Genomic DNA, 12,735 nt, shown 5'->3' on the forward strand with positions numbered 1-12,735 from the left:
TTCTAATTCTTAAGTAAATTTAGTCTAAATATTTTTGTTTGTCACAAGCCTACAAATAATATAGTGTACTTCAGCACGATATAATGCGTATTTACAGCGAAGCTACTTTATTTATATAGCACCTTGTCATAGACAGAGGCTACTGAAAGTGCTTTACAGGAAAACGTAAAAAAACAAAGTAAACAAAAAGATGTTCATCAAATTAATCAAAACTAGTACAGACAAGTTGAACGAAGCTTAGAAATTTATAGAATTATTAAAACGGACTAAAACAACAAAAAAAGACAATGGATCAAAGAGATAAAATATACAATAAAGTTGTAAAGAAATGTATTAAAATTAAGTAATTAAAGGTTAATCAAGTTTTCTAAAAGTACAGACAGTTTAGACCAGACTTCATAATAACATTCATTTATTAAAAGTGGGTGAAAAAACAACAGTCTTCAGCTTATTCAGCATTTCACTTTGTCTGGTCTGAACTCTGTGCATCTCTAATCAAATCAAGTTGAATTTGTTTGTTACATACACAGTTGTACATGGTACAGTGCATAGTAAATGTTTTGTGTAACTGATCCGACTTCTGCACACAAAACTGCTCTAGGTGAGCAGTTCCTTCAGACTTGAAGGACCTGCCATGCTTGTGCTCAGCAAACATATCTCTGATATATTTTAGTGCCAGACCATTCAGAGACTCAGAGACAAGAAGTAGGGCCTTAAGTTCAGTTCTATTTTCAGTCAGTGCAGTAGTAGCAGCATTATAAATGTTGCAAATGTCTGATGGTCTTATGAGGAGGGGCAGTAAGTGTTTTTGAGACGCCAGAATAATAACCTAAATATGGATGTACACACTATAATGCTACACATAAGTATTTTATAAACTGTTACTGTTACTTTATTTTATTTTGGGAAACATAATAGAAAAAAAGACAAAAAAAAAAAAACAAAAAAACAACTCAGTTGTATCATTTTGAGAAATTGTTAAATTACATCACATTTAATTATAATATAAAGTGTTGTTTTTGAATAAGGGTAAAGCAGCAATTAAATTCAAAGAAAAAGTTCCATGCCTAACTAGCACACTGGAAATTGCAAAACCACAGATTTTAGCTTCAACTGCCTCTACAACCACAATTTTTTTTTTTACAAACACAAATTTTCTATGCTTATTCAGTCTGGTTCTTCCACCTTAAATTGTTTCACACCTCCAAATAATGTTGTGTATCTTAGCACAATATGATGCACCCCTCAGTTTCAATAAGGATATGCACATTGGACGCAAACACTACAGATGTTTATCTCCTGCATCATACTGAATAAAAACTAAAAAACATTCAATTCGATTAAGATATCTTTTGCAGATTTTAAATTATGGAGTGGTGTTCAGTCAGATCTTGTTTAACACAAACTATAATAACAAACTTTGCTCTTTTAAAATTAAGGGTTGAAGAATGAAAAGCACATCTGCAAAATGAATAACTAACACACTTTAAACTGCAAGCGTATTAATTACAGTTTGACTTGCCTCCGCAACCAGAACCAAACTCTTTCCTGACATTTTCAGATTTCTGTTCTGCTGAGCTCATCACCCTCAGGATGTTCATCCATCTGTGGAAAGATGACGTTGTATTAGATTACACTTCAAAATTAGATGTAAAACCCACAAAAATAGCCCAAATGTTCATGTGATGAATTCGGTTTATTAAATTACAACCACTGTGCGGTAGTAATTTAAAAAATGTTCTTGGGAGCATCTGTACATAGTGTGCGGACTATATTTTTCCAGACGATCAGTTAAAGTCATGTGTCTAATGGTAATGAGGTGCTGCTATAGGAGCTGGCTGGTGAAAAGCAAACACTCACCTGAGTGGAATAGCAGCTGCCCCTGGGAATGAATTTCCATGATGTCACTCTCCATAGTGATTCCCGGAGGGAGGCTGACAATTCACGAGTGTCATGCACCTGACAAACACATACATTATGTATACACCTCTGACCTTTGTAAGGCCATTAACACTTACATTATACATGTATACCCCTGTACGTAACAGCTATTTACAGTGTAGCACATAATGTTTTAATAGATCTGGCAGCAGAGTCTCAGTAAAGAGGAAATCTTTTAACTTTAAAATTAACAACAAATACCTACATATAGTTCTTTTTTTTTTCGCACCTTCATACGGTTCAGACAGGTGTCTCTGAAGTCCATGTTACTGCTACTGGTCACAATACTGATAGATGAACTGATAATCACCTCAGCAGCTGAATGCAGCTTGTCTTGGTGCTTCAGTTTCACACACAACAAACAAACAAACACAGACTATTAGGGGTGCAATTATTAATTTATTTGTAATCATTCTTTACACTATTGGTTATTTTTTTGACTCAAATAAATGATGAAAATCCTAATTGTTTGGTCCATAAAATGTTAGAAATTGAAAAATGACCCTTACAGTCTGACAGAGTACATGGCAATGTTTTAATATATTGCTTGTTTTTACACTCCAAACCCAAAAATATCTTGTTCATACTGAATTAAAACAAAGAAAAGCAGCAAATTCGCAGATATGAGAAGCCAGCATGAGGATATGTCCTAATTGATCGATGATTCTATCAATCAGTTAGTCAAATTATCATTAGTTAAGGGTGCTACAAACCACCGTATACAAGTATATGTAGTTCTTGCCTTTTTTCTGTGAGTCTGTGCTGTCAGTGTGTTCCTCAGCTCTGTCTGCAGGGCTGTTGTGACTGCCTGCCTGTTGTTGTTCAGAATATCCTCCAGGTGGTGCTCTATCAACACCTCTGTAGCTGTAAGAAGATCAAAGGCATCCTGATTACTGCTAAAGCTCCAACAATGACGTGCACTGGAATGTGGCCACAGTAGAAAAATATGAGGATTCTATCTTCAAGCCAGTGCTGTCTGATTATACACACTGCAGTGGTCACTCACCCATAATATCAATGAGATGGGAGATGAAGGGGTCACTGTGCTGTAAGAAGAGGAAAACTAGGAGACTCTGTTGCACCGATTCTTGCTCTGGATCGTCCCAGTTTTCTTGCTCCACAGTGTAAACAGTGCCACCGCTGTGCATAAGGTCTGCATTGGAAGTTGTAACATGTATGACAAAGTAAATAAAAAAAAGAATGAAGTAAAGGGGAAATCAAATTACATCCACTTAAACACTGTTAGTCTACACTCGATGGTTGAAAGCATGCTGGTTCATCACTACGTTGTAACCATCACAACATGACACCAACATTGTTGTAATGGAAGACACACCTTTGGGTTGGGCAAATTAATGTCGTAATATTTGATTTTGCAATTCTAGTTTTAAAACTTAAGTCTAGATCTTTTCTTACGTGTAAAAACTTTAGCATCTCAAATGCGTCCCTTCTCACGCCAAATCAAGCCTCACTAATACAAAAGAAAGTCTTATCTCTAGCTGCCAGTGACTGGAACAGGCAGTGTAATGGGGTTCTTTCAGGTCACATGGTGTCCTGTAAATGAATAAGCTGCTGGTGATTTATGTAGACTTGTGGTTTTGCTTGTGGTTGTGATTCACTTTGTAATTTACTAAGGGAGAAAAAAGACATTATGAAAGACAAGTTTCTGAGAATTTAGTCAGCTTTGATCATTATCTTGATAAAGCTGAACTGCTTTTAAGTGTCATGCACTATACACTACAGTATCCTGCTTTATGCTGAAGACAAGATTATGAAATGATGATTATTGTCCAAACTCAAATCAGTTCTCTCACACATGCTTTGAAGTAGCTTGAGATTTAGCTGAACACTTAAAATACTTTTAATCGAGATCTGGTGACTGCTGTCAGGACACAGACTATTTAGCATATTTTATAACTACAAGTTTATCTTATGGGATGTCCATCTGTCCCCCATTTTTGTCCTGACTAAAATCTGGAAAACACCGGGTGGATAGATTGCTTTGAAACTTTTTCCAGACATTCATGGTCTCTAGATAATGAATCTAAATGAATTTGGTAAGCCAACTCTTACTTGAATATCATTTTGGTTTTGATGACATGTCTGCACAATTACTGGACAGACAGCCACAAAATGACCTACCACACTCAGAACGATTTTTAGTAACTTTGGTGGTCTCTTGATTTTTCTTCACTCATCAACATCGAGTCAAAACTTTAATTTGTAATTGTATAATGCTTGGCTGTATGACTAAATACCTGCAAACCTAAACACACACTTCACATGCTTAATATCATGTTAGCATTGTCACAGGGACAATAAAATCATGCTGATGTTTGTGTTAAACTGAATAAAACAGCTTCTCCTGAAGCATTGTCAACTCAAAAATTTTATTGAAGTACCTGAAAAAATCCTAATAGCTTTGAGTGCTTTATTTTAACAAAAGAAAATGAAGGCATGGTTATGATATATGTTTAGTTTTGGCAATTAACCTTAAGGTAAATATGAGAAATGCAAACATTGATTTCAAATATTAGACAGCAACAGAACCCCAGCCTCCAGTGCCACACAGTGTAACACACTGTAAAACACATTCCTCACCCCAAATCTCCGCTGTGAGAACACTTTGCGATGTGAATGGAAAACTAAGCTTAATTAGAATCAAATGTTCACAACTAATGCAAAGTGCAAATTAGTTGCACATGAACTTAACTCACAGGAGACAGTTGTGGTGCCAACTATTTTGGTTCTGGAGCACAGATTTGCAGTACTGTCAGATAAAGGAAAGCCTGTAGCCTATTTTCCTCGAGCACTGTCACTTTAAAGTTTTTGGTAATGTATTTTGTGTGTTTTTTTTTCTTTACCCATTGTTCTGTTTTGTTTTACTCCGCTGGTTTAAATTATAGGTTTATGGGATCCATTAAAATTTTTAGCAGCAGCTTCAGGCCAGCGCTCTCTACATATCCTTTCACGAAGATACACAAGTGCTTGAAATTAGTCTTCATCAACTCAGACCACATAGTCAAGAAATAACAAATCCAAGTCTTCATTGTTTCAGAAAGTGTCTTTTTAAAACAGGATTAACTGTCCTGGGCTTTAGACCTGCCCCAGCTTCAGTTTCCACACTTTTTATTAGAAAACCATCCCTTCTGACAAAAGCGCTACAATGTTTTCTGGCCATCAGTACATGTTGTTCCCAGCATTGGTTGCTGTTTACCTTTAAAGGAGGAGCAGTGCAATCTGTCCAGGCCCAGTTGCTGACAGTCCAGATCAGCAGGAAGGGTTTGGAAGAAGCCAGAGGGGCCAGAGATAGGAACATTACTGGGGCTGTATACCAACACCTGGAAACACGTCATGTCAAGGAATCCAAATGAGATGCCTAAATCACCTCAACCGAGTAAACAAGCAGCAGCTCTACTCTGAGTTCTTCCCAGATGTCTGAGCTCCTCACCCTCCTCACTGTGTAGCCTGGCCACCCAGCTGTATATTATAGGCTGGGTGTATCTGTGATTTCATTCTTTTGGTCATTCCAGTTCTTATGGCCCAAGGTGAGGGCTAGATCATAGACTGAGCCAGTATACTTAATCTGAAATGCTTGCTGCATGTTGGGTAACTTTCCGAAAATGGCAATCTGACACTCACACTTCACGATGTGATTGGCCAGCTGTGGGGAGGCAAGAGCTGTCTGTTTTTTCATTTGTTACACAACTATTTATGGCAGTTTTTTCATGTGTAGAACTGTGTGCAACACTATGAGTAACTTCCAGTTATCCTCATATTTAACCAGCATCCCGACTGCCTTCTCTATAGCAATGGTTTGCCAATGAAGTTGGACAATATGTGCACAACCCAACCTTTATCCTCACTCAATTGTTTCACTTAAGACTGTCTCACTCCTAACCTAAGCGGAACAATACACCACTTTTCTTGCTTCCATGCTTAGCCACAAACTGCACCAGTGCACTCTACAAGCCACCATCTGATTAAGCCATCATAAGTTTGTCAGTTGTAGAAACCACATGCACAATACGGAAACCACCACTTGGCTGAACCTACAAATTCTGTCCATGAACGCCACAAAGAGTATTATCTTAAAACCAACAAAGGATATTTGTATGTGAGTGAGTTCTGTAGCCACATTCGGGTACTGCAGCACACAAGGGCTCAGGAGTGTAACAAACTGGACACTGAGCTCCCCAAGCAGGCCTTGGTCCATGGCTTGTGGTGGGATGCTAAGTGGCAACCTGCCTCCAAGGACAGGATGTCCTCCCTGACACCAGCATCCTTTATTCACACACAGTGGAGACCTTTAAATGCAAGAAAAAAACAATTCCTTTCCTTTAAACAACAGTGTCAATACGCATAATACTTACAACATAATTTTGGGGTATTTATAGAGAAGGATAAAATTATCTTGGTTACACATCCACACCTGTTGATCAACACAAGCAACTCCACATCAAACAATATTAAAACAGAATAACTGACTTTCTAGAGCAGGTGACATCCAATTTCAGTGATGGTTGATCTGCCTGTACAACGTTGCTCTTGATCTTGACTCTGCAAGAATATAAACACAAGCATTAATAAAAACGGAGGCTTTTCAAATTATGAACAATTATACACTGTAGGGGGTTTACCTCAGTCAGCCTTTATTATTATGTTCCAACTCCAAAAGTCAAAATACTGCTAGCAATTATGGAACTGTGATCTACTGCAACAATTAATTGATTAGTTGTCAACTAATAAATTAATCACCAACTGTTTTTACAATCAATCAATCGGTTTGGGTAAGTTTTTAAATACAAAAAACTGCAAAAATGGTCTGACTGCAGTTTCTTAAAATTGAATATTTTCTGGTCTCTTTACTCATCTATAACAATAAACTGAATATATTTGGATGGCACACAAAACATGACAGTTGAGAACATCATCTTGGGGTTTGGGAAACTGATATTTTTCATCATTTCTGACATTTTCATAGATCAAATAAATGCATCAAGAAATAATGAACAAATTAATCTAAAAAAAAAAAGTTGCATTCCTGCTGCAATATAGTCTTTTCCGTGTTATGTTTTTTTTTTTTTTTACATGTTTAGGTGACTAAATGAAACACACACTAAATAACAAGTAAAATTCTGTGTAATACCAACTGACATTTTAATGAAATTAATGAACCCAGAACAAATACACAGCTCTGAAATAATCTGCTGTGTTGTAAGATAATCGAACAGTTTCAAAAATGGAAGCTCTGACTTTTACCTGACAGCTGCAAACTTACTTAAATTCTTGTTGTGAGTCCAGCTGATTGAGTCTGAATTTGAGATGGACATTTATCTGCGAAAAAATAAAAAGTGTAAAAATAAACGTTTTGTGCAGTATGTCAGCATATAACTATGAACAGGGAAACAAATCTTTTCATACCTCGGCGTTAGCCAAACTAAATGTGCGTAAAAATGCCTCTATATGGGCCCGCCACTCTGAAGTGCAATGTCTGTCATCTCTCATCTGCATGTTACAAGAGATAAGAAAAGATAACATGTCACTCACCAGTTTGATAAGTGAGTGTTAGAAAGGAAATAAACAAGAAATTCCACTGCAGGATTTAATGTTAATAGTTTTGGTTCTTTTTAAGTTTTATGCAGTTCTATTAGTTGACATTTAGGCAGTATTTGTCCTCTTATAAAGACCAGAAATGTGAAGACATTTTATTCTGTTTCTATAGTGCTGAAAAGATTTATTCTAAGCTCAGGAATTATATTTGACAATAACAAAATGCAACAAAATGATCTCTATTTTTGTACCTGAAAAGCCAGAAGTAATCCGAGGGAACCATACAGATCAGTGAAGGCACTCAGCTCCTTAGGGTCTGGTTCAGGACATGGCCCCACACAGGGAAACATCCTCTCCTTCAAATCTGACAGGACTAATGCAGCAGGAAACAGATGATGCAATGCAGGCTGAAGATGTGTGTTTACATTAAAGCTTGTGTCTACATACCAGGCTGGAGCGCTTTAATTTGAATCCCTGAGCACCAGGGACCAGCAGCTGCAACTGCACCATAAAAGGGATCATTAATATAACAGCGTCCCAAATTTGAAGCCTGTTTGTTTTCAAGATGCATTAAATGTTAATTATATGTGGTTTACTTCCATAAAATAAAAGCCGGAGTACCCAGAGAAAACCCACACATGCACAGGGAGAACATGCAAACTCCATGCAGAAAGATTCCGGGCCAGGACACGAACCAGGGATCTTCTTGCTGCAAGGCAAAAGTGCTAACCACTGAGCCACTGTGCAACCCCATTGACCATGTAATTTTCATTTTTTTTCACCATATTCTGAAGCTTATTGCCTGACAAGTCATTTCATTTATTATATGGATGGTTAATGCTTATGTCATAGTGTTATTGTTGATTAATGCAATCTTAAATGTATTCATTACTTATACTTAGTTCACACCTTAAGGACAAGTCTGTGAAATTATGTTTTGATGCCTTTTTTACTTAAAAGTCACTGACTTACTTACCAAAATTTTATATTTAAAATACTGGTGATCAAGTATATAGCATTTTTCCTGTCAGGACAACCTTACTGCGTTTGAGCACAACTAAATTTTCATAGGTATTTATATCTAACAAAAAAGCAGACAGAGGAACGGCTCAAATTATGAGAACACAGTAGACTGTTACGACTTACCACTGCAGTTTATCCTTTGACCAGAAAGTTCTGTTTCAGTCCACAAAAGTACCAAAAGCCCCCCTGTAGTCTTTAAAACACGCCGTTGTCTTTGCTTTCCTGTTAGCATGATGAGCCGCAGCACCTGCAGACGGTGATTGGAAAGTCAAGCTACTAGCTTAGCAAGCTAACGCTACCTATGCTAGTTTCATTTTGACATCCTTTCTCAATTACAAGCACGTCAGTTAACCTGTAAATCATGTTTATATCCACTAACACCGTGGTTCTAGTTAGAATAACGTCAACTTAAACCATTACCTGCTGTATTTCTCTTGACATATTAGTTTCTTGGACAGAGTTAAAGATGCGCGCTAAAAGGCTCTGAGCATGCGTGTAGGACTAGCGTAATCCATAAACTGATTATGAAAGACCAACAGGTTTTCTTTTATATACAGTCAATGGTGCGATCACACACACATATGATTAATGATTAATAACCTTTCTTCACTCTGTTTCTGAACAATACAAGTGGGTAAATTATGACAATCTGTAAATCACTAACAAGTGTTAGTGTTTGTTGTAGTGGAAATGTCCATGAGTACATAATTTCATGCACCAGGAAGCAGATAGGAGTTTAGAAGTACTGAGCCAAACAGGTTGTCTCCGAATGTTAAAGCAATTGCAAATTACAAATGATGAATTCAATGATTTTTGTACATTTAATCTCTCTCTGCTACAGTCTAAATATGTCAAACTTTTCTCTTCCCTGTCAAGTATGACTTAGTGTAGAATATCCCTTTAAAACCCTTTGCGTCTTTTGTTTTTAACTGTCAAAATTCAAAGCAAAAAGAAGAAAATATTAATTTATTGTTAAGACATTTGTCAAAATCAATTACAAGCCATGAATGTGAAAGAGAAAAAATAAATGTAAAGATCCACCACACACTCTTAATGTATAGTTAATTTACTGTATGAGTATTTATCTTATATTTATGATTCTTCTCACAAATTATAGTCTTCCAACAACGCATAACAGCCACATATGTAACTGTAGAATGAAAGTGTGTCTTTGTGTAAATGAACCACCCTCAAAAAAAGTATGGAGCAACTTGCTTAATTTATCATTTTTATACACTATATTTTAACAATTTATCTTACACATTTTCTTCTTTCCAATATACTGGTACTTTTGCCTCAAAAACAGAATCACAACCATGCATGTAATTGTAGAATTGAAACCACCCACCAAAAAAAAAGCATCTAGTAAGTGATTGTTTTTATTTATTTGTATTTATTCATACATATACAATCCAATTATGTACTGTATGAAAACAACACAATACCCCAAAATAAAATTGTAAAATGTTACATATTACACCTGTCCAGGTTTCACAATTCCTATTTGTGTGAATATATTTGAATCTCTCCTTCAATATGAATCATTTTCCTTCCTTCTCAGCCCACGTTTTGTATCCACCAACGAAATTACGTGCACTGAAACAGAGGACAGAGAAAGACAGAGATGGTAACTGTTGTCAATATACAGTACATTTATGAAGCATAAAGATAGAAAAATTAAACAATGGACATGTTTCTGCAAGTGTATGACAGTCCTGAGCTGTGTTTAAAGAAAGATGGGCTGTATAGTAAATAATCACTTATTTACTTCACATATCCTAGTTCACGGGCCTTATCCGTGGCAATTCCCCCTCGCCTGCCCATCATGCAGTGAAACACCAGCTCTGGTGCATCAGGTGGTGGCTTGGTTACTCCATACTTGGCCTTGAATTCTTCTGGGCTCAATGAAAATTCAGCTTCTACTGTATCAACTGAAGGAGAATATAGACAGAAGAGAGGAGAACAGAAAACCTGAACATCTAATGCAAAACATATAGAAACTGAGAACCCTGTGTCAATGCAGCACTTCACATTTACATATCCAATAAGCAAAGCGACACATCCAGCAGAGGTTTATTTTCAGTGCGCATTACAAACAAAAACACTGAAGGAAGAAAGCAGCACATGCTGTATCTACTTTAACTGTCATTATCTTTCCCTCTGCTATGTCCAAGAATTTTGAAAAAAGCTCACCAGGAATGTGAATTGATCCTGGAATATGTCCTTTAGCCACTTCCTCGTTACTGCGGACATCAACCACGAGGAGATTCTGGCTCTTTCCCATAAGAGTCTTCAGCTCCTCATAGCAGATTTCCTTGTTTCCTGGCAATAAGATAAGGAAGCACATGAAAGGCTTTGATAGCCTTTGATGAATACTCCCACAAAATTGCAGCATTCACCTGTATAGAAGGCAGCCTCGGCTAATTACAGATATATCAGACAGTAATGTCATCAGATATCAGCCATGACATAACTGATTTACTATTTTTTTTTTGCCCAGATCATTACAAAATTCTGCGTTTTTGCAGTTAGGTAAGAGGACTACTGACCACATTTTAGTGTCACAGCAATTCCAGCATCACATTTATGTACATAAAATTGTACACAAATAACCACTGGTTTACACAGCCACATGTATATCCCAACTCATTTACAGCACTGAAAAGAACAAGCTGGTGCTTTTAGTCACTTCAGATTTTGTATTACACTGGACAGGCATACTGACTTCAGATGTCAGAAAGTTTGTCGGAATGGTAGATCACACTCAACTGCCATTTGGTTTCATTTCATTGTTCGTTCACATTTGGCTGTATTTTAACTGCTGAGAAAATCATGGACTTGAGGATTTAAGAGGTCTGGAATTCAGTGAGGCTATAAAAATCTGCTTTCGGGATACATTCCTCACCAGAAGATTGTTCCCTCATGTTGGCACTCATTATTTTTCTTATCAGATGGTGTGTTCAGTGTGTGTGCCCGGAAATAAGGAGTGCATTCCCTGAAGAGGCAACCAGGTAGCTTCTGGCTTGGCCTTAATTGTCTGCTGAGTCATGCTGAATCATATCTTTGTGAAAAGTATGTGTGGGAGCAAATATCACCAAACTAGTTGCTTTTACAGATTGAAATAATAAAAATAATAATGTAGTTTTCTACTTGTCATAAAGTTACTGCGGTTCCTACATTGTGACTGAAACGTTATGAAAGAAATTCTGGTTTGATCTTAATTGTCTGAAGAGTCATTCTGACTATTGTGGGTGTCAAAACATCTGCAGGAGCAAAAATCCTTATGTTTCTGGATTATTTTACCTGCTTTTTTTTAACGTTGATTATTACTATTCCAGTTGTTGGTGCAGATTGAAACAGCTTTGAAGGACTTTGAAGGACTGCGTCTGACATGTACTAATGCATCAAAATGACGATGTCATTCACGAAGGACATATTTTGGAGATTAAAGCCCACATTATAGCTGCAAAAGAGCAGATTTTTCTATTTTTAGTATGGTAATCCCAACTGTAAATCATGTTAATTACAGTATATAGATGAATTTTACACATACAGACTAAACATGGGAAACAATACTATAGGACTGCATATAATCATCCTAATGTCAGGTCTGCATTATGCAACAAACTACAAATATTTGGTTAGCATTATTCTGTTACAAGAAACGTAAAAGTTTTATAAAAACGCAGCCAGGACAATATATTCCTGGGTATTAGCACGTTATGACTGTTTCATAAATAATACAACTTTAGGTGTACATAAACTGGGAAATACAGCTTGAGCATAACACCTGTGTAGTTTTCAGATAGAACTAAGAGAAATTGCTTCAAACAAGGACCTGTTTCAGTTAATACTTATTAGCTAGCTAGAAAAACGTGTACGCGAAGTGAATAGTTCACAACTTAGACACAAACTCGCAAACTGTTGATCCGCTGTTAGCGCTTCCTCGTCACCTGCCATTGAGAGTGTTGACAAACTATTACACTTTATTTTATTGATGGTCGAGTTCATTCATAAAAGTCAGACAGTTAAAGACAGTCTACGGTTAAGCTAAGTGAAGTAAGGTGAAGCTAAAAAAAAGACTCACTTGTGGCTTCCATCCTGATTCTTGTGTGGAGAAGTTACTAACAGTAAACATTAATCAAAGGCTATTACGGTATTTCCTTATTAAGAGTGCACGTTCTTCCTCAAGTTGTTTGTGACACATCATTGGTTCAG

At 36.7% G+C, this 12,735-nt stretch overlaps 2 protein-coding genes across 2 annotated transcripts; both read right to left on the bottom strand.

Annotated features, from left to right (window-relative positions):
- Nucleotides 1–1,557: 1,557 nt before the first annotated feature.
- Nucleotides 1,558–9,734, bottom strand: zgc:195212 (DUF4554 domain-containing protein). Its single transcript, XM_055016887.1, has 12 exons — nt 8,938–9,734; nt 8,641–8,764; nt 7,942–7,995; nt 7,746–7,867; nt 7,366–7,449; nt 7,223–7,278; nt 6,430–6,501; nt 6,044–6,248; nt 5,159–5,282; nt 2,948–3,094; nt 2,684–2,805; nt 1,558–1,605 (listed from the first exon to the last, which is right to left on the bottom strand). Exons 1-12 carry the CDS (start codon nt 8,956–8,958, stop codon nt 1,558–1,560), a joined length of 1,179 nt encoding a protein of 392 aa, XP_054872862.1. The 5' UTR covers nt 8,959–9,734.
- A 144-nt stretch (nt 9,735–9,878) lies between these two features.
- tstd1 (thiosulfate sulfurtransferase like domain containing 1) lies at nt 9,879–12,735 on the bottom strand. Its single transcript, XM_023289140.3, has 4 exons — nt 12,605–12,735; nt 10,711–10,839; nt 10,286–10,448; nt 9,879–10,113 (listed from the first exon to the last, which is right to left on the bottom strand). Exons 1-4 carry the CDS (start codon nt 12,615–12,617, stop codon nt 10,059–10,061), a joined length of 360 nt encoding a protein of 119 aa, XP_023144908.1. The 5' UTR covers nt 12,618–12,735; the 3' UTR covers nt 9,879–10,058.

The sequence above is a fragment of the Amphiprion ocellaris genome, chromosome 13 (assembly GCF_022539595.1).
Source record: "Amphiprion ocellaris isolate individual 3 ecotype Okinawa chromosome 13, ASM2253959v1, whole genome shotgun sequence".
NCBI lineage: Eukaryota > Metazoa > Chordata > Actinopteri > Pomacentridae > Amphiprion > Amphiprion ocellaris.

Bases quoted from the DNA above. Each gene is read 5' to 3' on its own strand.
- zgc:195212 (XM_055016887.1), bottom strand. From the start codon at position 8,958: ATGTCAAGAGAAATACAGCAG. The intron at 8,765-8,937 runs GTAATGGTTTAA...CACCGTCTGCAG, and splicing joins TGTCAAGAGAAATACAGCAG to GTGCTGCGGCTCATCATGCT. The intron at 7,279-7,365 runs GTATGAAAAGAT...ATTTTTTCGCAG, and splicing joins TTAGTTTGGCTAACGCCGAG to ATAAATGTCCATCTCAAATT.
- tstd1 (XM_023289140.3), bottom strand. The intron at 10,449-10,710 runs GTGAGCTTTTTT...ATTCTCCTTCAG, and splicing joins AGGATCAATTCACATTCCTG to TTGATACAGTAGAAGCTGAA. The intron at 10,114-10,285 runs GTAAATAAGTGA...CCTCTGTTTCAG, and splicing joins CGTGAACTAGGATATGTGAA to TGCACGTAATTTCGTTGGTG.